The 27,971-nt window shown below is 42.3% G+C and overlaps 1 protein-coding gene across 3 annotated transcripts in view; it reads right to left on the reverse strand.

Moving 5' to 3' along the window:
• Positions 1 to 27,971, reverse strand: part of TRABD2A (TraB domain containing 2A) — an 83,799-nt gene that overhangs the window by 7,247 nt on the left and 48,581 nt on the right. For 2 of the 3 annotated variants that reach the window (XM_041471454.1, XM_041471463.1), the window contains 3 exons: positions 19,902 to 20,048; positions 17,596 to 17,770; positions 4,275 to 4,365 (listed from right to left, as the gene is read on the reverse strand). In XM_041471454.1, the coding sequence (XP_041327388.1) occupies positions 4,275 to 4,365; positions 17,596 to 17,770; positions 19,902 to 20,048 (413 nt within the window). The remainder of the gene's footprint in view (positions 1 to 4,274; positions 4,366 to 17,595; positions 17,771 to 19,901; positions 20,049 to 27,971) is intronic. The other variant, XM_041471472.1, reaches the window with a different exon arrangement.

Below are 27,971 nucleotides of genomic sequence, written 5' to 3' on the forward strand. Positions count from 1 at the left end.
TTAGCCTTCCAGCTGCCCAGATCCTATATTAGGCTGGTAGCATTATTAGGAATTTCAAAGAGCTCCAGAGAGATACGTCACTGAGACTATGGGCATGTACAGACTGTCTTACAAGACAAATCTTGGAAACCCCAAGCTGAGCTCCCAGAAAACGCTCTCAGGGCTATGACTACTCAGCTTCCTACAAAGATGATAAATTAAAAAAAAACAACAATCAGCTTCACCCTGATTACTGAAGCTGTTTCTTTATTTTTAGAGCGAGCAACATCTCATCTATAAGACAGGCAGTCTGCAGTGTCCTATTCACTCATGGCTTTGCTGGCCCACATTTCTCATTGTTTGGAACAATTTTCCCTTGTTACTTGTTTATGAGCATCTTGGACAAAACCACAAACTCAAACCACTCTGTGTATACACAGAACCTAGCAGGAATATCTAACTGATCTTTATGGCTACTTCATAAAGAGAAGAAATGCAACAGTCTTCTGTAATGAAAGTGCAGACTGGCTTGGGCTGAAATTCAGGAAAGTAACAAAACCACAGACCACTGAGCAGAAATCTGCCTTTAATAAATGAAACTTCCCCAGAGCTGTGTTCCTTTTTCAGCCTCCAATGACATGAAAAGGAGGTGGTCTGGAAGGAGAAATATTTCAGCATAGGTGCAGATTTCAAGCTAGCCCATCACTGTATGCACACTTATTGGATAGCAAATAGAGTGTAGTTCCTGGAGAAGGGGAAATGAAGCTGGGGACTAGAACATAGAGAGTAGATGTAAAACAAAGATAATTTGTCTTATTCGCTGCAAGGAAAATCAGAGTGATCACATGTTGAAGTTTATATGAGAGAGTCTGCTGCAGAAAGGACCTTGGTAATCAATCTCATTCAAAATCATTGTGGTGTCACACATTGTCACACTTTATCGCCCCTGAACTGTCATCACCCTTTAGCTCTCCTCATCAGCTGCTTCACATCATCCACTCTTTACTCCACCTTGCAGAGTGATCATCTCTCATTAGCTCTCTCCAGCAATCTGATGTATTCTGTTTCAAGGTCTTTTGCCCATGATTCCCTTTTCCACCATTCTCTTCACTGTTTTCGTTCCTTAACTAAGTCACAGAGTGGGCAGCCTCCTGCCCCTGTAGATTAGAGTATGATGCTGCCTACAGCCTTCCCTTCTGAACCCATGGCCCCACCATGCTGGAGCTCAGCACTGCTACAGGTAGAAGACGACCTGCATCCTGCATGGTCAGACATTTGTTCTCTTAGATGCAGCCTCAGACACTTCCATATACCAAACCTCCTTTGCAATGCCTCCTGCAGGCAATTATTTTAGAGACCACTGGAAAAGGCACACAGATTCAAAAGCCCATCCTTCTTCCCCCCAGGCCAATTTCCCATCACAGCAGCTAAGGGACAGTCAGCAAGCACCTTAATTATGGCTGCGATTGTGTTGAATATTTTACAAAATGTAACTACATTCTAAAATCAGGAACAACAGTTAAAGACCAAAGTGAGTCAACAGGAGCTTGACTGAACTTGTGGTACTATTTATAAACGATCCTTTGCAATACTGCCGGCTTGGAGCACCTCTTTTGCCTTCCCTGCCTGGGAGACACCAGGGAGGAGGAACCTTTCTGTCTCCAACTAGAGGCATCCACCCCATTTGCTCTGCAGATGGAAAGCACCCCTCATGCAGCCCTGCCTGCTACAGGAAAAAGAGCATGACTATCCTGCATCCTTATTGGTTCCTACACACAGAAATCTACAACATATCTCACAAGGAACTTTTTGTTTAGCCAGAGTACAGGAAGCAGCAGACTGTGCTGCTACAGGGAAATGTCATGTAGGAGGGAAAGGAGATGGCTGCAGCCTTCCTCCTCCTTGTATTTTAGAACCTCTCAATTAATATCCCTACTGTGTCTGACACCAGAGCAGTCATTTAAACTCTCTGTCTCAGTTCAGCCACTTGCCTTTTTATCCCGTCTCAATCATGAACAGTGAAATAGTTCACAGGTACCGACTGGACTGCGTGCAGCACTACATGCCACAGTAGCTGGATACAGCTCTACGTTCACATGATCAACGCTGGGTTTACTGTCAGAGGCTGCTCTCTATTTGCTCCTAGAACAAGCCCAGGATAACAATCAAGTGAAATCTTCCTTCCAAGCCCTAGGAGTCTGATGATCTCTTGCCACAGGTCCTTTCCCTCACCTTAAATGCTCTTTTCCTTTGAACCCACATTTTTCTTAAAATGCGTTTAATATTTTTAAATCTGTTTCCAAGTTATACAGAAATGCTAACAGCAAAGTGCCATCTTGTTGCTCAGGTTTAATATTAAGACTCCAGGGAAGAAGTTCTGTCTAATAGTCCTAATAAGAGGTTTAAGATGCAACTGATGCCAAACTGAGGGCTTTCAAAGGCACAAGAGGTTGCACAATGAACTCCCATGATGTGGTTATGGAACTGAGTGCCCAGCTACTCCAAGTAACCTTGATACCCACTTTCCTGATAGGTGAAAATCTATCCCTTCTTTATTCAGTTGTCTGCCCTTACATCTTTACAGTGCAGTATCAGATCTTGTTTATTCTGAAGTATATAAGCTATATAAGTTATCTTTCTTTAAGCTTTAAGAAGCTGCTGAAGCTGTTTCTAGGAAAAACCTAAGCTAAGAATGAAAAGACAGCATGAAAATATCAGTGCAGGCTGTTTTGGGTTTGAGGTTTTTTTTTGTTTGTTAGTTTTTATCATGCTTGTAAACACTGATACACTGGATTTTCTAGCACAACTCCCAGTGTCACAGAATCATTAAGTTTGTGCTTAAGCACAGATGCTTCTTGTTGTCAGACCATGTGCCCACTGGCAGAAAGAGGGTTAGGGGCTGGCATTCATATAATTATGGGCTAAGTCTTGAATCAATTTTTTTCAGTGCATGTAGAGTTAATGATGTGTGTCCGTATCAAGAATCATTTCAGAAACATGACCTGCCAGAATTTCAGTATCATGTTTTCAGACAACAGCTAAGGTGGTATAAAGAGAAAGATGAAGCAATCAGAGTATGAGAAAAACAGCTGTTACTAATTTGCACCACACCTGTAGAGCCCTTGGCACAGACCAAGACTCAACTGTGCCCTCTGCACAAATCCTATCAAAAGGCAGTAGTCCTGCCTGAGAGTCCCACATCAGAAATGTGGGGGAGGAGGGACAGAGATGTAAAAAGGGACACTATGCCCAGCACAGAAGATAAAAGGGAAACAGTACCATAATTGAGACCAATTTCCAGTTTTCTCCTTTGTGGTTTTTTAGGAGTGAAGAGTGAGTATATCTGACAGCTACATCTTTGGTAAGAGTTTGAAGAAGGGGAAAGCAAAGATTGCAGACCTAAGCTGGTGGCAATAATTCCAGGAAGAGGTGAGTCAAAGCACAAGTAATTCTTGGTAGAGAGTGGAGGAGGAGATTATCTGGCATTCTCTAGTTACTGAAACCATGGAGGTGGATAAAAGCATCCAGAGAGAGATAAAAAGAAGAAGGAAGGGTATATCCCAAAGGACAGCTGCAGGATGAACCAGAACAACAAGTACCCTAGCTTAAAAACGCAGAAGAAAACAGGGGACATGAGAGCAATCAGTCATAGAGACAGCTTGCAAAGACTCTGGGCAATGAGATTCCAGGCTGGAAGAGAGTAAACAGGAAGAATAAAAAATAGCAGTATAAAAGAAGGGAATTTTAAAAGGCAGGGCTGTCAAACATATAAAAGAGAGGAAAGAGAAACCTGGGAGCCTGTGTAATACAAGACAGCATCCAGATCTGATGAAGCAAGCATGCATATTCTGTGGCTGTTCGTTTAACATTTAAAAATGCACAAGGGTGGAAATTTTATTAACAACAATAAGAACAACAAAAAACAAAAAAACAATACAAAAAACCCCAACAAACCAAAAAAAAAAAAAAAAAAAACCGAAAAAACCCCAAACCCACAAAAAAACCCACCACAAAACCAACAACAAACCAAAGAGCCCCAACCCCAACACTAAAAGCCAAAAAAAAAAAAAATGAAACAAAAAAAAAAAAAACCCCAAAACAACAACAAACCAAAACAAAACCAAATAAAATCCTCTTTCCAAACTAGCTCATAGAAGAGAAAAGCAAACTGCTGGGAAGGAGAGAAAAAGCCTAGCTGCCTCTTAGCTGTAATTCCATCTACCATTCCTATTTCATAATTGTTTACAAACCCACCCCCGCCAATGGCTGCTCAGCTAGGTAAAAGCATGCATTACTTGTTGATGGCTTGTCCAGCTGGAGTGTGTTCTACCTCGTACCCTTCTCTCCTTAAAACATCAATCACTGTGTTGTTGCCCATGAAGTGACCTGCAGTTAAAAGAAAAATGACATCAGAACTCACCAACCACATGGAAAGAGGGAGAAGAACAACAAAGTCCTTCCTCATCACAGGAGATGTGCCACACTCAAGGCAGGCAAGGCTTTATCACTCTCCATCAACATGCACCAGAAACACGGGATCTCTAATGAGTGATTGCTGAACTTTCCCAAGGTCACTCCAATTACTACAGTCTGCCTTTCTAAAATGCAGATGTGATTGCAATTACTCTGGTCCCACAGGTTGTTGCATAATGGGCTGCCCAGGGAGGTGGTGGAGTCACCATCCCTGGAAGTGTTTAAAGAAAGACTGCATGTGTCACTTAGAGCCATGGTATAGTTGGCATGGTGGTGATTAGTCAAAGGCTGGACTTTATCATCTTAGATGTCTTTTTCAACCTAACTGGCTCTGTGATGATCAGGCCATTGTGGATTACTTGAGGGAATAAGAGATGAAGTTTGGACACCCCTGTTCAAGAGCAGCAGTGAGTCTACCACTGGTGGTGATGCAAAGGTCAGAATCTGGCTACATTTTAAGACTCTCCACTCTGAAACCCAATGACTTAGATCATCAAACCGATCGCCTTCTTCATTATATGCCACTGGGGCCAGAAGCTTGACCTCAGCCATGCTGATGAAAGGACTTAGTTTTAGAAGGACTTAGACAGTTCTGCCCTAATTCTGTGATTTACATCTCTACTCCATTCTCAGGCAGCTGTTGTGGCTGGTAAGATTGTATTTTGGCATCATAGTGAATAAATGACTACTCAAAGACTGCAGGAGCTTTCCTGACTCTATGCTCTGCTCGCAGAATATCTTCCACCATCACTCTAACCTGTCATCAGACCAGGCTGCTGAGAAGCAGAAGAAAGAGAGAACAAAGAGAGAACAAAGGCCTTGCATACTTCCTCATAGATCCAGCTTTCATAAAACATTTCTTCATTTAACAGCCTACATAAATTAAAACTAGCCTTCAGCAAATTACTCACTGGAGTGATTCCTTGCTTCTGTAGATGTACACAGTGCTAAAACTGATAGCAAAGTTACAGCAAAGTAACTCCAGAAGAACTGTTTTCTGTTAATACTGTTCATAAATACATGGCAATAGAACCAGCAGAATTATTCCAGTAGTCAGGGAAAGCAAGAAGCTATAAACAGAATTCTGACAGTGCTGAGAATATCAGGAGACTAAACATAAGGGATTCATGACTTTTCATTCCAAAAGGGGTTGAATGAATTGGAGTGCCAAAATTCCAGTTTCTCACACCACAACGGCAAACTGCTTATGATGTACCAGCTTAAGGCAATAGCTGGATGGCACCATTTGAACACAAGATGGACTTTCCCCCAGAGCCTAAGAGCATAAACCAATCTAGCTCAAATGAAACCTTTTAACTGAACACTGCAATGCACACCCACTGGGTACCATATTTTCTCACAGAGTTTTTTCACAGGTGAGGATTTCACCTCACCTCCTCAGATTAAATTTTGTCTTCAGAAGGAGCAAAGCTTATGTACCATTATGGTGACCTAACCTAATACTGATGGTATCTGTTGTTTCCCAGTGGCTCAGCTCCAGGTCCACCTAAGCAAGAATTCCATCATGTCAGCAAAAAAGACCAGGGAACAAGAATGACTGTAATGAAACATTGTAATTGAGTAAAATTAGCTAATGTAAAACAAACACTAGGTATATAAGATGCCAGACCTAGTTTCCATCTCTCACCTTGAACACAGAGGAGAGGTATGTGCAAAGGGAAGGGGAGGGGGATTCATTCCTCCTTCCCTGTCTCCACACAGCAGAGGAAGGGGTGCTTCCAAAGGGTGATCCATTCCTTTCAAATGACAGGGAGGTAGGACAACTTGGACTTGTAGAGAAATGCCTCTCAACTGACAAGGATAGGGGCAGTGTATATTCCAAGTTCAGATGAGGCATTCATCTCATGCAGGCAATGATGCATGAGCCAAATCTCATCTTCAGAAGTGAAAAGCAGTGCCAAGTCTCTGAACTCATATTTCCTAATCCAAATCTTTCAGGAGGAAAGGGACAAGACATAAAGACAAGCAATCTGTAAAGCAATGTATTGTCTTAAAATAATTTTCCTCGAGCCAGTTTAAGAGCTGACAGTTACATGGATTTCATGTGTGAGTGAGCTACTGAATAGTTGCTCATGCCACACCATTAAACATACTACTGCTCCATCAATCTTCAGTCATCCTTGCACAGAGCAGTGATTTAGAGTGGAATGTAGGAAATCACTGTAGCACATGAATGAATCCCATTTCAATCAGTCAGCCTGCTTGAGTGATTTTCTACAGCTGGGCTCTTTATTTTTAATTTAATTTAATGCAGTGATAAGAATATATTTTTTATCACAGTTATCTGTACATACTTTCACTGAGTGCCTTTGCTCTTTGTTGCCAAGGCAACAATGTCTGCATGTGAGAGAAAAGTGATGGGCTAATATTGTGCAAAACAGAACAGACCAATTGAATAAATATGTGTAAAAGAGATGCATACAAATACAAAAAGCCATGGGATATTAGATTGTTCACAACACATGATCAATCAGGAGCCACTCAGTCTAGGAACATAAAGGGTTGTGTGATGCAATATTCACTATCCAAAAGGTGGGCCATTTGCTCTTCCTGAGACAGAGCTTGTTTGTGGCCCAGAGGATCTACAGGTTCAACTGAATGAGATGCAAAATTTAAAAAGTGGCAGAAGGTGAGGGTTTGAGGTACAGGACCCCATCAGGAGCCTCTCTAGAGTCAGAACTTTTGAGTCACTACTGGGGACCACCACAAAAAACCCTCAGTGGTGTATGAGAGATCAGATTGGTAAAAAAACCCAAAAAACTGTAAGAAACACAAGAAAGAGTCACTCCCCAAGGTTTAAGATGAAGCATCTATTGCTGCAGAAACTTAGATGGTAAGTCATGTGACAGGGTGCAGGCCTCTTTCACCTGTTTTCTATTTTAGCCTAACACACTTGAATGCTCCCCAAAAGAAAGGCCCTGGGCTCTGTCCTATCAGAAAGCCTGCTCTTCTCTTTCTGTACATAGCCCGGCATTATCCTCACACCACTAGGTGAAGAGATGCCTCCAAGAGGTCAGCTTACTTGGGCAGGGGGTGGGGAGTCATGAATCTTTATTCTTCTGTGTTCAAGCTCAAAGAGAAACTAAGAAGCTGTTGTGTGGACCAGCTCAGCCATGCACTCTACTGGAGAGTAAATAAGACCCAGGCCTTTAATCTGCACTGAAAGGAGATGGCATGCAGGGACCACAACAGGCAATATGCTCAAAGAACAACGCAGCTTGATCAATGTGCACTTGCAGACTTCACCGGGCATTGTGTGCTTCTGACCTTCCTCAGCAGCCATACCCAACCCTGCAGAACACGGGCTCCTATTACTGCCCTGAAACTTGTGTCTCTTGCTTGCAGCTTTTACTGTCAGCCCTTGCAGAGCTGCTTCTATAACCGTGCCTGTTTAGGTGAGTTTTATCTAGATGACTGTGGGTTTCAGCAGAGATTGTTGAACCCAAATTTGAGCCATTTTGAGTCTGAAATATTTCTGCATCCAGCAAAAGGAACTAGGAAATATTGCAAGACAAAGGTTCTGTTTCTGTTAATAAATTTTAATTTTTCACTAAAACCAAGTCTGTAAGACTCATGAAAACTATACTCCTCTCCGAATTTCAATAAAATTGACTATTCCAAGCAGATAAATGAAGTTCTTTGACCTCTTACAGTCATGTAAAAGGAATCCCCCAAGTATACATAATTCTGTGTTTTCTTTAGTAGAAAGATAGCATTTCCCATCTGCCCCAAAAGCATGTCGAGACCTCACCATTTACAAACATCCCAAGACAATGAATCACTGGACATACATGTAAAGACACCAAACTGTTTGTCAGGAAACCTGATCTTGACTGCTGACTTCCAAGACGTTGTGGGAACAGCTAAAGCACAGAATTATAGCACTGCACTCACAGAACAGCACAAATTAGTCCAGCCACTAGGGACATCATAAAGCTGGATGTTTATTTGGACTACAAGCACTCGAATGGACTTTTGGTGCCAAAGACTCTATGCATCACTGAAACAAATACTTTCAAGAAAGTTTCAGAGTTATGGATCTTACAATTATTTAGAAACTTCCTGGAAATGCCTATAGCAATTATCATCTGCATTCATTCTTCATAACTTTGCCTTTAACATAAACACAGTTATATTTTTTAAGCAGACACTGGGATGCAGAACTTGGAGTAATTTTAACTCAGCTAGTACAATTATGGAGGAAAATATTTATTATGATCCCAAGCAAAGGCAGGAAAGCATGTGATATGATCAATTAAATTACAAATCAGTTTCCTTCATACATATGCTTTCTGCACACACTTTTCAAGAGGAAGACACTGTTTTCAAGCATGAGTACTATACACAGCTCACACTTCTCCAAGAACCAGGAGGAAGAAATTTTGCACAGTTACATCAGACAATCCAAGCAACATATGGAAAGCAGAGACCAGTCATAAGTGGCTGGAATTCCAAATCTGCCATTTAAGTGTACCAAATGCAAAACATGTAATACTTTATCCAGTAAATTCTTGCTTCTCACGGTATTTCCAAGTCCAGAAGAGTCCAGGTACCAGAACAGAAACCAAAGGACAAAGAGCATGGTGGTCTCACAAATTTAATACTGCAGGGAGAAGGAAATAACAAAGATTGAAATGGATGAGGTAGCTAGTAAAGGGATGACCAGTGATGCTGTAAGTCAACTTAAAGAATCCCTGAATTCACATTAGGTGTAGGAGTATAAGGATGTCGCATTAAAACACTTCTGGAGGCTTGCAGGTCAAATCCCATACAAACAGCCCTCCCATGCCCTCCTGTATTTTTCAAACTCCAAACAAAATCCTTCCTTTGATTACCTATAAGATGAAATATTAACGAAATACTACTCCATAAACTTCGAAACAAGTTTTTATCCTACTGAGACCATGATAAGTATTTGTCCACAAAAACATGATTTCCTGGAAATCTTTTATTAGTACAAAGCCTTAGTGGACCATACTTCACTACTTTTGAACCAAACAGGAAAATCTGGTGAGTAAAACTGAGGAACAGTGGTGTTCTCAATGCTTAAGAAAGTACTTTCCCTGGACATGAAAAGGCTTAAAGAAAGTGCCTCAAACTTAAATTCACTCAGGAGGAAAAATATAATCTTCAATTTCTTCAAAGGTGGTGTGGTTTGCTAATCAACTCACCTAACTTCTCAAAGTAGTAGATGTTATGCAGGTAGCGTTGTACAACACGGGAAAATGGTCTAATACCATGGAAAAGAAGCATGTGGAGTTACAATTTGCATGAAACAAAATTAAGGCATTTTTCTTGTGAAAGATAAGAAGATATTCATTACCTGTTTCTGTTGAAAATTAAGCCTCTTAAATGTAAGATGTGAGTATTTTTTATCACAGGGATTCCCACTTTTACCTTTGGGCAAAGTCAAGCATCCTGACAATCCCCAAAAATTGAAGTTATAAAAGGCTCTTTCACTGATTATAAGATTGAATTTATGGCTAAATTAACAAAGAAGAAAAGTTTACATGCCCATATTGTTTGTTTTGTAAAAAAAATAGTTAAGAGAAACAGTTCATATGCAGGCAGACTTAATTACTGCGTATCCATTTACTGAGAGTTTTCCTTAGGTTATGAGACAAGAAGACCCCTACAGAGGAGCTATGCTAGCAGCCAGCACTATGCTGCCAGTAAGGGAAGGAATTACCAGTGTAATATCTGAGCTACACTATTCACAGATACCTCTGCCACTGGACCTGCTCCCATTACACACCACTCCTTCCTTTCCTGCAAAAAAGTCACTAAGGACTCAAAATTCCTGTAGCTCAGAACACACATTACATGATGAAAGTTTTCCCACTTCAGCTGCCCAGTAAAGCCAGTAATGGGCAAACCCAGCACTGATAAGAAGACTGTCAGTACCTGAGCAGAAACAGCACAGTATTTCGGTCGGGCTGACTTTGACAGCTGCACTAATATATTAGAACAGAGGTTACTGCCTCTAATGGAGAAATGCAAAGCTTTCTTCGTTTCGGTGGCAGAGATGTCAGGAGTAGTGCCCTTCATATGAACCCTGAGGCGCTGGATGTGGGTCCTGCCTCCACACAACATTATCTTTCCCCTTCAGGGGTTGTTGTTCTAATAAACCCTGTCATTAGCATTCTGAAGACTCAAAGAGCCTACTAAGGAAAACAGTCTCAAAGCTGCTGGGTTGTATCTGGCATTCTCAGATTACAGAGGTACAGGCACACCTTCAGGCACTCAGCCTTTCCTCCCACCCAAGGAAGTTAAAATGCTGCTGCATTCCAGAGACAGAAGCATGCAGGCAATCAGCAAGCCCTTTGAGCCCAGGGAGAAGTGAGGTGGCCCCACAGGACTCATTTAATCTGTTTTTAAAATCTATTTTATCACTACGTTGTCTTCCTGCCCCTCCCATCAGCTTTTTTTTTACCTCTTCTAGGTTCCACAAATATTCACCCGCTTACAGAGTTTTCATGAACTTACTCATTAAACATTTCAAATCTTTTACATAAGGCAAGGTAAATCTACATTCCCTGTGCAGACCATATCTCCAATTCCAAATGTACTGATTACAGCTTCAAATTTTCCATGGTGGATTCTGAATTCCCACCAAATTTCAAAGTGATATCTCATTTCCCTGAGCAACTTGTGTATTCCCATGGCAGGTTTTTGTTTGATTTTGTTTTATGAGTATAAACACCCATACAAGCTGGACAGATACATCCTGGGCTTAGCACTCTTGACTGCTGACAGATCCTTTCTGCCATCTTTTCTTACCCAGAGACAATAAATCTTGGTCTTCTTGCATAATTTCACATCTAAAGATTCCAGATGAAACAGAAAATATCAAGAAGACTGAACAGCTCTACATGGAAATAGCACCACCAAACACATCACTCAGATTCAGCACACTTGCCCCTGGAATTTTTGTTTTGTTTTGTTTTTTGTGGTTGTGGGGTTTTTTGTCGTGGTTTTTGTGGGGTTGTGGGGTATTTTTTGTTGTTTGTTTGGTGGGTTTTTATTTTTGTTTTCTGGGGTTTTGTTGTGGTTTTTTTGGTTGTTTGTTTGTTTGGGGGTTTTTTTGTTTTTGTGGGTTTGGTGTTTTGGTTTTTTTTTGGTTGTTTTTTTTTTTTTTCTTTTTATGACATAAGGATTGATGGAAAAGGGGTTTAGACATGCCTATGTGGCACCTAAGGCTGACACAAAACTGACCTCTCACATCACAAGGATTGCCTCAAAACCTGCAGAAGCTGAAGGAAGCCATTTGGTGGATTACAGCAGACTGGGATAACCATTGGTGGTAACACATTCTGTCTGGGAAAAAAAAACAGTCAGTCCCTGGAGATTTGACTCCATACAGTCTGACTAATGCCAAATAAACACATTTGTTATTTCCTTTAGAAATTAGAAGAAACGGTAGCTGAAGAAGTTCTCACCAATATCCTTTTTTTCTTTGTATTAGTGGTGGCTTACCAACATCCAATATACTTTAAAGCCTCAGAATGATGTTTTTTTCAGGAGCAAGGAAAAACAGCTCTAAGAGAAAAAGGAATTTTCCAGTGTTCTCAAGATTAAGAGGACCAGCTTCCGAGGTTGTCAAATCAGCCAGCCTCTCTCACTGAAGTCAGTAATTTCTTCCACAGGGACATAAGGAATCTTAGATCCCTCTGTACTTCTTATTCATGAACTGACACTTTGGAGTTTCTCAACTGTTCAAAGAGGCAGGAGAGACTAGAGGGAATTTAAACTTGTCTCCTAGAAATCTGACTTCAGCAGAGGTCTTGTCTGTCAAAATAAAGTCAAGATCTCAAGCTGCTAAATATGCTTCCTCCTACATAATAAAAACCCCAACACTTTTTTTTCCCCTCTCTCTTATTCTTCAGCTTCTCCAAGAGAAACCATAAGTGAGCTAAAGGAATAAAAGGGAATAAAATGAACATGCTGAAGAAAAACCCATCTAGAATTGAATCTGGTTTGAAACACGAATGGGAACATGGAATGCCTCTACTGGCACAGCAGCAGTAAACTGTAGACTAGATAAATAATAATCTAAGCACTGAAGGGGGCAGAAGACCTGATGACAAAGAATGTGGGAAAGGCCAAGTACTAAATGTCTTTGTTACTTTATTTAGTGGTCTAACCAACCTTCAGGAACCTCAGGTTCCTACGACTAGGGGGAAAGTCTAGGACAAAGAAGGTGGATGGAGAAGGATCAGGTTAAGGAACATTCAAATAGACCAGCCATCTTCAAGTCCCTATAGGATACATCCAGAGAAACTGTGTTAGCTTGCTTAATGTCACTAGAGGCCACTCTCAATTAACTTCAAAAGGTCATGGCAAGTGGAGAAGGTTCCTGAGGACTGAAAGAAAGCAAGTATAACTCTTGTCTTCAAGAAGTGCAGGAAAAAGGATCTGGGGAATTAAAAACTGCTCAACCACACCTCTGTTCCTGGGGGAGGTGGTGGGGCAAATCAGCCTGCAAATTATTTCCAAATGTGTCAGGGATAAGGAAATGGTTGGGCGTGGTCAGTATGGATTTATGATGAGGGGAAACTCGGTTCATAAAGTTCAGCAAATCAAGTTCTGCACCTGGGCAGGAATAGCTTCAGGCACCACGACAGGCTGAGCACCAACTGGCTGAAGACTAGTTTGGCAGAAAAAGATGCGGTGTCTTGGTGGTCATCAAGTAGGTCTTAAGCCAGCAAGGTGTCCTTGCCAATGGCAAGGCCAATGGCCCCGTGGGCTGCGTGAGGAGAAGTGCTGCCAGAAGATTGAGGGGGATGGTCGTTTCCTGCTCCTCAGCCCTGGTAACACATACCTGGGTCCATCCAGAATCTAGCTCTGAGCTTCCAGTCCAAAAGAGATGAGGACATACTGGAGAGAGTGCTGCAAAGGGCCACAAAGATGATGAAACAATTAGAACATGTGTAATTCTAGGAGAGGCTGAGACTATTCCGCCTGGACAAGAGAAGGCTTGGGGGGCTATAACTTATGCATAAATACCTCATAGGAGGTTGCAAATCAAAGCAGAACTTTTCCCAGTAGTACTGTGCCATGAAAGGACAAGAGGCAATGGACAAAATCTGATATTCAGGAAGTCTGACTTAAATATAAGAAAAAGCGTCTTTAGTGATTAAACACTAGAAGAGATTACCCAGAGAGATTCTGGAGTCTTCATCCGTGTCCATACTCCAGTGCTAGGAAAACTGCTTGCTCTATATAATCCTGCTCTGAGCAGAGGGATGAATCAGACAATTTCCAGAGCTCTCTGCCAGTATCAACTATACCTTGCTTCTGGGAAGGTTTAGCCAGCATGCAGCACCCTTGTAGAACTTGGACAAGTGGTAAAACTCTCCACAGTACAGCAGGACAATGCAGCTCTCACTACGTCAGTGTTCCCTTCCCAGACAAACCAGAAACCGATGGCATTACCTGGCTGGCTGGCTACAGAATCACATGTGCCATCACTTACATTGGCTCAGCACCCAGATCCTGAACGTGCCACTCCAGAATGCAGTGAAATTAGAAATGCATACAAAAGGAAGACTGCTGGTGAAAGATTATAGCTGGCTTTGCTTCACAAGTTCCACCACTGGCAAAAGGGAGTAGGCCTGGCTCGTAACCCTGGTGCCTACATACATAAAGGCCTGTCCACAATTAAGATAAATCTTTACTGAACATAGTGGAATGCTGCTCACATTGCCAGCTCTCTCTCCCCATGCTTTCCTCTAATTCCCTCAAAGAGACTTACTTTGGCTTGAAACTTTCCTTGTTGCACTCTGGCCAGAAGGAAAGTGTTTTGAAAACCAGCAAAATCTGCTGGTTTTTAGTTCTCCACTTTGGTGTAAATTACTTCCGAACAAAAATAGTTCCACAAATTAGCTCTGACTGTGAAGCATTTTTGACCAAATATAGGGAGAGTTTGCATGATTGATTTTAAGAAAGGCATAAACTGTACTGAATCTAATGATAAAATTGATTATGGCCCAAATTAACACACATAATTCAATGTAAGAAGTTAACATCTATAGCCATGCAGCTATATCAAGACCTGAAAAGGGAGGAGACTTCTTTTGCCCAATGTATTACACATATATAAATCCCATCAATCCAGTTAGAATATAAAATAAGTCAGTATTTTCTGTTTTTTTCTCCCTTTAAAATAAAAATACCAAGAGTAGTTTAAATAACAAGAGAAGGTATATGTAATACCACAGTCACCCACAGTCACCCACAAACCATGATCTTGCTTGCATATAATTGATGATAAAAGTTGTTTTTTAAATGGTGTTTTGTTAATTGAAGGACTGGACTTTCCTTACAAAAAGCCCAGCTGTTTAAAAATAAATAGAGGGTGAAAAAAATCTGTAAGGAAACAACTGAAAGTCTTCTCTCCCCTTCTAACTGGGTGACCCTTAAATATCCTACTACCATTTTAATACAACCTTGTCCTGCAGTTTATAAGCTACTCCTAGGAGATACTTTCTTCACTGGTGGTCAGAAGGGGGCAAACCACCATGCCGTCATGTTTTATTTCCACTCCTACAACCTTTTTTATTTTTTTCTTCTCTTTTCCTACTACTCATTCTAACCTGCCTTGTATGAGCACTTTTCTGGAACCTTTTCACAGTAATTAACAGCAGTACAACTCCAAGCAATGCTTAAAACTGATCATGAGCTATTTGTTCATCTTCACTGCTTGCTGGCATAAAAATAACTTTTCTACATAATTATCTATCACATACAGCAATCTGCATAAGTAAATGGCTGAATTAGCTTCCCGGAAAACAATGAAAGTCTGCATTCATAATTGCAATATGCACTCAGGAAACCTCTGAAATCTGTAAAAATTGATCTGTTTTCTGCAATATATCCTGTGATGCTACTTCTCGCTTAGATGCTTAATAAGAAACAAATGAAACCAACAAAACAAACAAACAAACAAACAAAAACCCACCAAGAAACCACATGCAGTCAAACAAGGGTGTAATCAAGAATTGTGCTGCTAAATGTGGGAAGCTGTCACTATCCTTTGAACAGAACTATTTGGAAAAGCAGACGAGAACAGAGTACAGACTGGTATCAAAGCCAGAGAGTAATTAGAGACAATTTCAAAATTAGTCCTAAGTCCCCAGAGAGGACAGGGAATCTGTCTCGGTTCAAAAGTATGATGGAAAAGCATGAGAAGAGCCCACCATGTGCTTGGACATCAAGCCATGTACACATAAGCCAAAGATCAAGGGTGTTCATTTAGGCACAAGGCTCCTGGGAGTGCTGCAGTATAGAAATGTTGGCAATCAGGACACAGAAAAGGGGGAACTGGAAAAATAAAAGGAAAAAGAAAAGCAAGATTCTAGTAAGCCCAGGAAAGGATTTTAGTACTATCATGAAAGCTGAGAACAAGAAAGCCGAGAAATTAAGAAGGACAGGGATCTGTCCTGGTCCTGCAGTCCTTCTGGGTTCTGGAGCAGTGCTGTGCACACCCCTGACAATGAAGACCCTCTGGGGCAGAAGGGCAGGAACAGAAAGAAATTGATGGGAGGGGAAACAAATAACACGAAACCATCTAAAGACATTTGCAGCTGCTGGGATTCCGAGTCTGTGCAAGGAGGGGAAGAAGCTCTCTCCTCTCAAAGGCTCTTGCTCTTGGAACATGTCAGAGAAACACATATGTCTGCCTACGTGGGCTGCTCATCACTCAAGCTGTGAGGCAGCAACCAAAGCCCAAATATCTGCAACTGGCCTCCTGACAGAAGAGTAGCTACTTGCAGCAGATGCAACTTGGCCTTGGGGCTGCTGCATGCTTTTGTCAGAAACAGGTTCAAATGTGGTTAGAACTTCAGCAGTGGAGTGCAGCAACGCCCTGGTCTTAACCTACAGAAAGACATAACCAGAATCTACACAACCAGGGCCTACTTCACTGTTTTTTGTGACAGAAAGTTGCACGGAGCAGTGATACTGTAGGAAGATTGCAGGTTACAATCTTCACACACATCTGAACAAACATGGGCAGCCATCTTTCTTGACATTCTGGCTCTCACACATTTGGCCCTTGTTATGCTAAATTTGTAACCACAACTCCCTGTTGCAAGTACAGAAATTCTCACAGACTTTGAATACAAATGTTTTTAGTGTTTAAGTAATATTTTCCTTGCCTTGTCTAGAGCTTTCATCCTCACTAAAGCAATACGCACTGAGATTAGAAAACCACACATGGATGCTGACACCAGTCTCAGTTTTCCCCCTTTCCCAAAGCCATATGGCTCATGGTGGAGGGGATGTGATACTTCTCTGGGAATTAGCACCTACCTTTTTTAACACTGATCCTAACTTCTTCCTTTTCCTGGAGCTAGAATAAAGGATGGGAGTCATGGCAAAACAATCGTGTTCATACCCTCCACTGGTCTGAAGTGTAGATGCTAACCTTACTGAGTTGGATGTGCTGCTGGATGTGCCTGTAGAGTCCTGCTGACTGCTAAGAGGCAGAAAATGGAGTACGTTTTCCCCAACTGGACCTACTGTGCTGCTCCAAAATAGGAGCAGACACAACTTCCTTGTGGAAGTGCAGTGAAAGAGTCAAGGAAGGTGTAGGAGGGAGAGAAAGGTGAAATCGTGCCTTGCTTATTCCTTTGCATTTATTGAGTCCCTTAGATTCACATAATTTGGCATATTCTTCTTTTGAACATGTCCTTGAAAGGTTAATTCAAGCACTGGTGCAGCCTGAGATGAGCTGCCTTTCATCTCAGCTCCCTATTGCTCCTATCCTCTTGCATTGGTTGCCCAGACAATAAACACATGTGTGTGTCAATGACCTGTTCCTCCTGTGCGTGCACTGTAGTTGACTCAGTATCTTTGCCTCTGCATACAACAAATATGTCTGCAATTAACAGATATTGCAGTAAGCACATGCACTGTGAGCTCTTTGCACATTGAAGAAAAACAGTCTCCTGCACTGAAAAGGTTTTCCTACTAGGGTACCACTATCAGGGGAAAGCTGAGTTCTGTGTCCAACACAGTAAAAACACTGACCCCTCTTTAAACTGAGGCAAGAATTTGCAAAATGCTTCTAAATGACATGGAAAGGATGAGTTCAGGTTGAATGGCACCACAGTCACATACCAGCTCCAAATGCAAAGAAGAAACTCTTGTCTGGGTGCTCTTCCAGCAGGTCCTTCACCCTCCTGCCCATTCGCTCATTTCGTTTGTAGATGAGCTCCTGACGGAAGTAGCTGTCTATTTCTTGGGCAGTAATGCGTTCATGGGCTGGAAGTGTAGCATTAATGAAATTTGGGACCTAAGGCAGAAAAAAAAAAAATCTTCATGAAAGGGGAATTTATGTCACAGGCAGCCATTATGCACAGGCATTTTTGCTCCACACAGAGTGTAGTAACTGCCCCATCCCTCAAGGCACAGCCAGTAGGACAAAACCCAAAGCAAGCTAAAAAATACTTAGTAAACTTCTAATGATGCATGGTGCCTCATTTCTCTCAATGCATCATTTCATAAGCTAGCCAGATGGATTTTTTTTATTCAAAGTCAACAAATATTATCATTTTGCCACGCTGAAGACCCTAAATCCTGATTGATCAGTTGAAGAAAGTAAGTATTTGCTAACTGTCTTTAGCTACATACCTCTTTCTTAAATTGCCACAGGTATGCCATAACTATAATGAAAACGATGCTCTTCTAAGAGAATTTGCCTTGTATCAGAGCCCTCAGGCGGCCAAAGAATAACTGTGCAATTTGAAGTAGTTAAAAAGAAAACTTTAAGAGGGCCAGATTTTGTCAAGAAAGAATGTGTTGCCACCTCCAGTTGCCCTGTCCTGATGGTATCTTTTAAAATGCTGGCTTCCTCCCCTGGGAGCCCCAAGGACAGCTGTGGCTGCACACTACCCTGACCTCTAGCCAGTGGAGAGAAAACATGGGTCTGCTATTGTTGCAGCAATCCTGGCTTCTTGACAAGTAGCTTTAGGCATTCAGCTATGGGGATGGCTAACTAAAGGGCCTGCAAGCGGTGATTTCTGGAGAACAGACCCACTAATTAGCCAGGTGCTTTCCCTTTCAAGACTGCAGCAGACACAGACTTTGGATTCCCCCAGAGACTATTACAGAATCTTTCCAAAGGGTAGTTAGCCTGGAAGTAGTCATCTACTGGGAAAGCATGGAGTCAGATACAACTTACTGAGAAGTTCTACTTAAAACATAAACTGACAGTGTGGCAAACTATCAATATTCAGCTCTGCTGCCAAGAACAGTGCCCTGAGGTGGAGCCCCTCACATTAAGTACAGTTTTTCCCCTGGCAACATGCTGGTCTCATACAGCTGCTCTCTCCAAGGACCTAGGGGCAATGTCTGCAGTCTGTAACATCTCCACAGGATAGTGATGCAGCATCTGCATCCTCTTAAAATGCTGGTCTCCTCTGAGAAATGCTTTGAAACCTATGCATGGAGTGCATGGTGTAAAAGCTAGGCAGATTGATGATCAGGATGCCTGCACCTGCAGGAGGGTGGGTGTGCAGGATGGAAGGCAGCAGCACACACGCAAAGCTCAGCACCAGAGAAGCAGGAGTTAGTATGACTCTGCAGCTCTGCACTGAATGTCATAGCAAAATGGTTATTCAGCACAGAAAGCTCAGGTATCAACATCTGTTCAAGGATAACGCCTGTGTTTTCACTGATGTGCACAAATTGCCAGGCAATACCTCACAAACAAGAACAGTGAGGCCTGATGTCTCAGCCTGAGGTTAGTTAATCTAACAGCCCAAATATGCCAAATTGGTCCCTGCTGGGCATTTTCTCATGGTTTAAAGATCAGTGTTGCATTCCATTGTGCTGCTAAGGAAACCATCTCCATAAACCCAAGTCTGTGAGGTCTCAGAAGGTCTCTTTTCCTTCACGTTCAGTCTAAATCATTCTTTTCTTTGTTTCACTCAATTTCCCTTCTTTGGGCCTTGTCCACAGCACACAATCATACTGATAGGGGACATTAAAAAGCTTGTAACTTGCCCAGCCTTACACAAGCATCCAAGTCATGAGTGCATTTCTCTGTTCCTATTCGCACAAGAGCGCCTGCTGTTCCTTTCTGTTGTCGTTAGGTTTGCTCATACCTAAACTAGCATAATTCCACAGGATCCTTAAGAAAGTAAATGATTAACTCATAGATCTTTGATCTTAAAGTGAACACGGCACTCATCCAAAAGGGAAAGCCAGGTGCACCTTCGCTGCTTGGGTGCAAGAGAGGGATTGAGGTGGTGCAAACTCCTGGAACAGAAGGCTCGGGAAAGCAGATGTGCCAGGCAGCCAGCAACATACCCCTGGCCCTCACCCAGAAAGGGCCTGCCCGAGGAGAGACGAGCACACGTGTTACAGGGGTTAGCACTACAGGGAGAGGTGTGTAGTACAAGGGCTGCAGTGGCAAGACTCACTTGAGAAGTGTCATGGTTGAAGATGATGGAGCTGAGGTCCCCACAGTTGTAATGCTTGATAAGGTCTTCTGTTGTATAGGGGATCTGGAAACTGCCTGCTCGGAGGCTCTCCTGCTGCAAGAGAGTCTGATTCAAAGCAAACACAACCTGAGGGAGGGGGAGAAGGGAGGAAAAGACAGAGTTCCTGGTAAGTTCTCTTTTCATCCCATGAGAAGGTCACAGACACACAGCCACTGGCTGAAGGCTCTCTGAAGCTGCTCCCTGCTCTGAGCCTGCCAGTCTAGACATCTCCAACCCTTGTCTCCTACAGCTTCACAGGTACCCACACCTTGGATCCTGGCTGCTCAGAGGGAATGGACTCACCACATTTAACTCAATGAGGTTTTCCCTGTGACTTGATTAATACAAATGCTACAAAGGCAGGCTGAAGCAGGGGCAATCTTACTCCCTTAGGTGACAGTTTGCCTGACCACCACAGAGCCCCAGGGCCTGACAGGCTCCTATCTTCATATCTCCTCAGCAACCTACCTAAATTAAGCATGGCTTCTCCTTGTTTGCCCTTCCTTCCTCATCTGCAAGAACAGTCACAGGCTTTTATTTTCCTGTTTTGTGTCTCCTCTCAGACACCACATCTGTTTCAGGCAGGAATGGCTCTCTAGAGCAGGCCAGGGAAGACTGGTGACTGTTGGGGGACACGGGAAGCTGCTCTCCCTGCAGCTGCTCAGCCTCAGTCTGTCCCTCCACTCCCTCCTCTCCAGTTGACTGCCTCCACAGGCAGGGTGCTGACAGCATTCCTTCCTCCTCAGCTGACCCCTGGGAATGCAAACATTCCCACCCCCTTTGCCTCAATGAAAACTATGTGGCTGCTACAGCTCCTACCCCCATAAAGAGAGAAGATCAGAGAAGATAACCCTCCAGATGTGGCTGCCTCCCCACCTCCTGCACAGCAGGGCTCTCCCAAAGTGGTGGCCTCAGGGCCTGACCCAGACACTGGCTGCTGATCCAACTGCCCCCTGCCTTGGGCACTGCACAGCCCATGAGGGTGGCAGCCACTTAAAAGGAGCAAGAGAGCACTTTGGACCAACAGGTATCTCCGAAGCCAAACGGATGCAGAATCTCTGTACCTCTAGCCACTGCAGACAGCGGCCACCAAGCTCCAGAAAGGCAGGAAGCCAAGGAAAGATTTAAGGTGGAATCTCCCCAGGGTGAACATGGAATGCCTGTGGCATCTTTGGTGAGGCATGGAGCTGCATATTCCCCTGTGCAGGGACCAGTCCTCTGTCAGCACCTGGCAAGTAAAACACTACCATCTCTTCCGAGCACATCTCTTCATGCTTACATTCATGCTACCACTGGTTTTCACACCAAAACTGGACAACTGTACCAAGCTTTCTGACTACCTACTGGTTTATTATTTTTAAAGGAAGTAAGCTCAGATGTACTGCCTTGAATTTTTTCAAAGAATTTTTACTTATGAGAGTGTTATTTTGTAAGCTCTGGTTACTCTTCGTGTAATTAACTCCTCCTGGACATTTGCCTCAAACACCATCAAAGGCATTCTAGAACTGAAAGTATTTGCCAACATTATGAAACTCACACATGAGTAAGCATACTCAATGTACTGAGACTATGTGAACCAAATTTTGGGATCACAGAGCAGATGTGGAAACAAACAGGTGCAACTTCCCTCCCCTACCACAACCATCTGTCTTCTACAGAAAGGTGCAAATTCCATCAGACTTGAAATCATGCTGTCCCCACTACAGCTAGACTTACCTCTTTGGATCCAAATCATTGTGTATGTAACCCAATATGAAAGCATGTAACACAGCATTAATTCTGGGAGGGTAAATAGCAGCATTCACTCACATCTCATGTTTGTAAAAAGGGAAAGAATTCACTTTGTTGGTACAAATTGCACTCAACTAAAATAATAACTCCATGTGGACTCTTGGGCAAGTTACATCTAACTAAGCAGCAGCTATTTTGCAAAGGACCTCTGTTACATTTTAAAGTAAATTGAACAAAACCAAATTGAAAGCACTTTACATTTGAACAAAGGTTTGCATGCAGGCTGGGGTTTATCGTACTCCAAAGTCACAATTTTCCATTTGTTTGGCTTCAGAGAACTCTTAGTGGATGCTAATGACCAGACAACATTCACTGAGAGACAAGCCAAATCCATCCTGAAAATATGGGACTCCTACAGCCATGACTGCTAGGTCATGCCAGGAAAATGTGATATGTATAATCAGTCCAGCCAAAAGCACTTCCATGAGAATGGCCTATTTTTAAGCTATTGGATACCACCTGCTTGATTATTTACCATTAAAGCAGTATGTCCCTTTCCAGACTTCAAAACAAGGACCAGACAGTCCCTGTCCAGACAGAAGCCAGGAAATGTAACAGCCTCCTGAGCTGGTCAGGTAGCACTGCCTCAATGTAGACTAAGCACATCAAAGAGGCTTTGCGATCTTTACTGTTTGATTTTCATCCACACACAAATCAGTAGAAGGTAACTGAGCCAGTCACTGGCTTCAGTAACTGGCTTCTGGGGAGAAAACACCAGCCTGCCAGGTGAGACACGAGAAAAAAGACAATCTTCCTCTCTCTGCTGTACCCCTGAAGCCTGTACTCCTGCTGTCACTTGCTCTGCTACCCTCACGTCCATACAGATCTCTTCCCTCCTCCCTTGCAATGTGCTTCAGGTGAAATAGATCCAGTCTTGCCTCCAAACAGACTGGGCCTGCATTGCAGCAGCCAGGCCAAGCCATGCAGGCACCTTCCTTCCTTCCTGTGGGCACACAGTAAGCTGCAAAGAGCTACATAAATCTGCCCCAAAAGCACAGCATAAATTTCAATGATGACCTACAGTTATGGAGGATCACTGCACACATTACACAGGAACAGAGGCAACCCACCCCCTCTTCCTCCATATCTCTAATCTTACTGCTGACATGACGAAAAACTGCCCCAGTGAGTCAGCTTTGGCAGCTCTATGGCCTTTGCTAAGAGTACATCTTTCTGGAAGGAGGTGTGAGAGTTGATTCTGGACATAGGAAGAAATTTCAGGATGGCAGCAGCTGAGGGGCTTGCCTGCCCAAATGGGAAAGCACGAAAGACCTTTCACAATGAGGTTGTGCATGTTTCATCTCAAAGAACAAAGAGCCCCAGCTCACTGCTCAAGACTCCTACATCCCATCCTAACCACAACTGCCCGGTGACAGAGCATCCAGCAGCCTGCCTTGGACCCCATGGCTGCATTGGTGGTTTGTGTAGCAATGCATCGGTTGCTTTTCTTCGTCATGGAGGACTACAGCTGTTCCCTGACAGCTCAGACTTCCCCACAAGCAACATTTTCCCCCACTTAGACCCAGACCTGTCACTGTACATAGTAAATGGGGGGGGGGTCACACAAGAATCACCTGAAGTCCCCCACATAGCGAGTGGACCTCCACCGTGGTGCTGTGAGGGACAGGGGTGGTCTCCCCTCCTTTGAGGACAGCAGCAGCAGCTTAAGTCCTTCTGCACCAGAAGCAAGAAAATCAAGATACAACAAAGAGGCAGAAATCAAGAGAGCATCAATGTCCTTGACAATCAGCCCTCCCTAATGAGTTACAGTAATTCACGCATCACACTTTGCACAGCTGGAGTACAGGAAATTCTGTTGTCAAAAACACTCTCCACATCAGCTGGTCTGAACAGAACGGTGCCATCTCTGGGGGGAGGGATGATGGCACACCTACTGAACAGCTACACAGGATTACAATTTGCCATCAGTATAAGTGTACAGCCTCTCAAAGCAATGTGGTAATTCCTCTCAATTCCTCTATCACTCCTACCTTCTTGGAGGAATTGAAAATCCTCAGCAGAAAAAGAAGGGGACGTGGGGGTAAAGGGGCAGGATCTGTTTGTGCTAGCAGAGGTTGCTTAAAGCTCTGTTCTGGTGAGAAGGTTATCTTCAGTAAATAGTAATGGATAAACACTGTCAGGGTCTCAAAAAAAGGTAAGATTCCTGAACCTACTGTTCTTGAAGGATTTAATTTACTGAGATGGGTCTTGCTCAGAAGTTGATAACTCACTATCTGTCATTACTTCTCAAAGAAAACATCAGACTAGGTGCAAAGTGATGCTTAAAGAAGACTACAGCCATCAAACTCTGCAAATTGGGTCTCAGTCTTGTTTACCAGATGTGAAAAACTGAAGAAAGTCAACAGAGCAGAAGTAGGTACCACATCAGCAGCTGGTCTGAAATTGTTATATTTGCTAGGCACAAATATTGCTTACCTTCTGAAATCCCCATTCGATCCTAAAGTTCTTTCATTGCTAGTAATTCCAAGCAGTTAAGAAAACAGCAAATATGGAAAGGTTAAAAAGAAATTTTTGATTTTTCTTAGAAATGAAACCTAAGAATTTGGGCAGATCTGAGCTCCTCCAGCAGGTGGTACAAAAAGTATTTCTCTGCCTTGCAGATATCTCTTGCATTGCACTATTTTACTATTTCCAAGATCTTTCCTGTGTCGGAATCCACAGAAATCACTCTACATTCATCCTCCTTGCAAGACTATTCTTCCTCATTTCACACACCCCCTCCAGCAATTCGATCCTACTCTGCTCCATTAAGTGTATTCATACTAGCATCAAAGCATCTTCTGAAAAGATGCATTTGGAGAACAAAAGTAACAAGTTTATTAGAAAGGGATTTTTTATCTCCCACCTCCCATTTTCACTGCGATCTCTGTTTTTCCCCAACCCTCTCCTTTTTTTAAACTGTGGAAAAAATCGATTAAGCTCTCCAGTATACATATTGCTGCAAGCCTCATTCTCCTCCTGGAGATTTCTTCAGCTGTCAGGAGACACTTGTCCCCTTTGCTAGCATTGTTGGAGTGGCCTGCTAAGCTACGGGGGTGGGGAAAAGGGAGTTAGAGCCTGGCAGATGCCTTTTTTGTCAAAGACAAAAGACCCCCTGCCATCCTCTCTACTTTTCAGTACTTTCATCCACATTGGATCAAAGTGCTATTCTGCATATGAAAGGAACCTGGCATTATTTGCCTCAAATTAGCCTATCGCCATCCCGCTAGCCTCCAAGTCTTCCCAACAAAAGCACTCACATCTGTTCCATCATTTGCCTCATCTTCGGGGTTTTTTTCTTTCTGCTCTCAGTTTTTGAGGGCCATTCAGCCCCTTGAATTATAGTCTGGGGAGCATCTTCCTTGCTCTGGGATCGCTCAGCCGGACAATTTGCTTTTAATTGTCTTAAGGAATCATGGGCTGCTTTTGGGTCCTTACCAGAGACAATCTGCATCGATTACAGCTTCCATTCAGCCTCTTCAGCCAATTCTTTCCCTTTTTCTCCTCCTTCTCAAAAGCACGTTTCTCTCCTTGCTCTTCACCTGGAGGAGACCACTGCTTCTCTGGGCCAATGAACATTATTGCCCCAAATCAAACCAGGCCTTAAATCAAAAGCATCATGACTATCAAAGTCAATAATCCCCCTTTGTCATGGTAATGATCCAGGAGGCCAAGTGTTGAGAAGAAATCAGGATTTCTTGCTCCAGTGTGACGCAGCTCCTTAGAAGTCTGGTGAGCCTTCAACAGAAAGCTGGGACTGGCAATGCCAGAGCCTGGAAGCCTGAACCCGCCTACCATGAGGAGCTCCTGCACACACAGGTGGGAGAAGTCTGATTTTGGCATAGGCTGAAAATGGCAAAAGGAGGTTTAACCCACCATCTGCAGCCTTCAGAGCAGACTAAGTCACTTTCAAAACTGCTGCTTTAGTAATGAAGAGAGAAAAATGAGACAAATTCTCAAACTTGAACAACTTCAGTGAGAAAGACTGGATTGAAGCCATTAGCAGAGACAGGTGGCATGAGGGACCCGCCCAGCAGGCAAGAGATGAACAGTAGAAGTCAGTGAAATAAAAGGAAATGGACACTACTTTAGATAACTTATGAGTTACACATTTCCCATGGGCTTAGTATTATTTATATTTGTTTGTTTTTGTTTTTTTTCTCAAAGCCATCATTGCAAGGAGAGGAAGCATCATCAAAAGTAGGATCATCAAAGTCACTTAGATGACATCCAGTTTACCTCAAGTCAGACAAAAAAAATGCTGACACAGGTAAAGGCAGTGTAGAATTTGGTCTCTGCTGACAATAAACTCACACTAACACACCTTATGCCAAATTTTTGCAGTGTGTCTTACCAGGACCAAACAGAAGACACTGAAAGTTTTAAGCTGTTATCTGGAATTTAAATAGGAATACACAAACCAACCCTTTTTCAACCAGGAGCTATAATAAACAAGGCTTTAGAAGCAATTAATGAATTTTTCCTTCTCTTTGTGTTGCAGAAGGATGGTTGATAATGCTGAATCAAAGAACATTACTTACAGCACTGCTGGAAGAAGTGCAACCCATTTACTTGTAATAGACTGCACTAATACATAGCCTTTTGTCCGAGTAATTTACAATGATCTACAGTGTAAAATACAGTTTTTATGTTTCTACTGACTGCAGCAGAAATAAATGACCCACTATGTGCTGAATGTGGAATAAGACCAGCAGTAGTGTAGATTGTTCCCATTTCTCAGGATTGTTTGTAATTTGCATCTGGACACCTCCAAGACCTCACAGGAACTTGCTCCCATCTTTCTATAGGGTTAATTATGTGACTATGAACCTGCAGCTGCACTCATCCTGAGAAATCTCCATCTAAGCTTATTGGGATTCCTCCCTCTCCTGCAAGAATCTCCCAAGCTTTCATGAAGAGCATTCTTCATATAATGTAGGTAATCCTTGAACTGGTGATCCATATTTGCGCATTACTGGAGAAGGATTAATCTTTCTTTTTTAATTCCATCTTTGTTAAAGATTTTGTAAATGTTAGCAAAGTTCAAATCTCCATCAGATAGCACACATCAAATCTCCATCAGATACATTTTTACTTCAAGAAACAGACTAGCCCTTTGTCTAATTTCAGATTACTACAGTCCTGAAGCAAAGTTGAAGGCAAAAAAAATTCCCTCTATTTTCAACCTACTACACTTAGAATTCCTGCCTCTCCCCTACTCAGCACTTCTTCAGTTAACAACATCCAGCTTCAAAATCATTGGGAACAATAATGAAAAGGAAATACTAGCAATCCTGATTTCTCTTAGAATTTACTCGCTTTCCAATTTACAGACTTGTCTAACCAGTACATTAGTAGCAATCATTTCTCTCTTTTGTACAATATTACTTCACAAGACACTTAAAAGAGCAGCCTCAAGACTGTATTTAAAAATTAAGCAAGTTGCAAGGCAAAAAACCTGACACTAGGGTTTCCTGGGCTGAGAATAGCTATACTTTTAAAATTCAACATCTGCAACTGATGTTTTAGTTGGCATTTTGTTTGTTTGTTTTAAATAATCTTCCACTAAAATAGTTGCTTTGATCCACTTCCTCCTCCTTCCTTTTTGCTGGATAGTCTTAAATGCAGTTGAAACAAAACTAAAATACTGAGGTTAATAAAACAGACTTCTTTTTACACTTTTTAACATCCATACAGGAAAATTATCTTAGAAAGGAAACGAAGTGGATTTCCAATTGTAGAAAGCATATAAAAAAATGTAGAAATGATGACACTTCACTGTGTTTGTGACTGTAAGGAGTAAGTAAGTAGTAAAGACTGTAAGTAGTAAAACTGCTGAAGACTACCTATTTTTCACAGCTTCAAGGACAACATTTAGAAGCACTTTTTATCTTCCTGACCCACAATTACAGAAACTAAACAAACTTGGTATTACTGACCTGGGGTTTAGCTGCCATGGTTTTTTTCATTCAGTGCTCACAGATGCTCTTTGGAATGCTGCTAGACAAAAGAAAAGTTCTTACAAGTCCCTGCTTGCCTTCCATATTTTTTTATTTGTCCTCTCCACCACAGGCCATTTATAGCTTAGGACTAAACTCAACAACAGTTTCAAAGATTGCTTCCTTAGAAATCTAGAATACTGAATGTATTCTCACCAGTATTTGCACTTTTTTTTTTTTTTTTTTTTTTTTTTTTTTTGGTGAATTTAAAATTTTAAAA

The sequence above is a fragment of the Pyrgilauda ruficollis genome, unplaced genomic scaffold (assembly GCF_017590135.1).
Source record: "Pyrgilauda ruficollis isolate IOZ18807 unplaced genomic scaffold, ASM1759013v1 scaffold106, whole genome shotgun sequence".
Classification (NCBI taxonomy): Eukaryota; Metazoa; Chordata; class Aves; order Passeriformes; family Passeridae; genus Pyrgilauda; species Pyrgilauda ruficollis.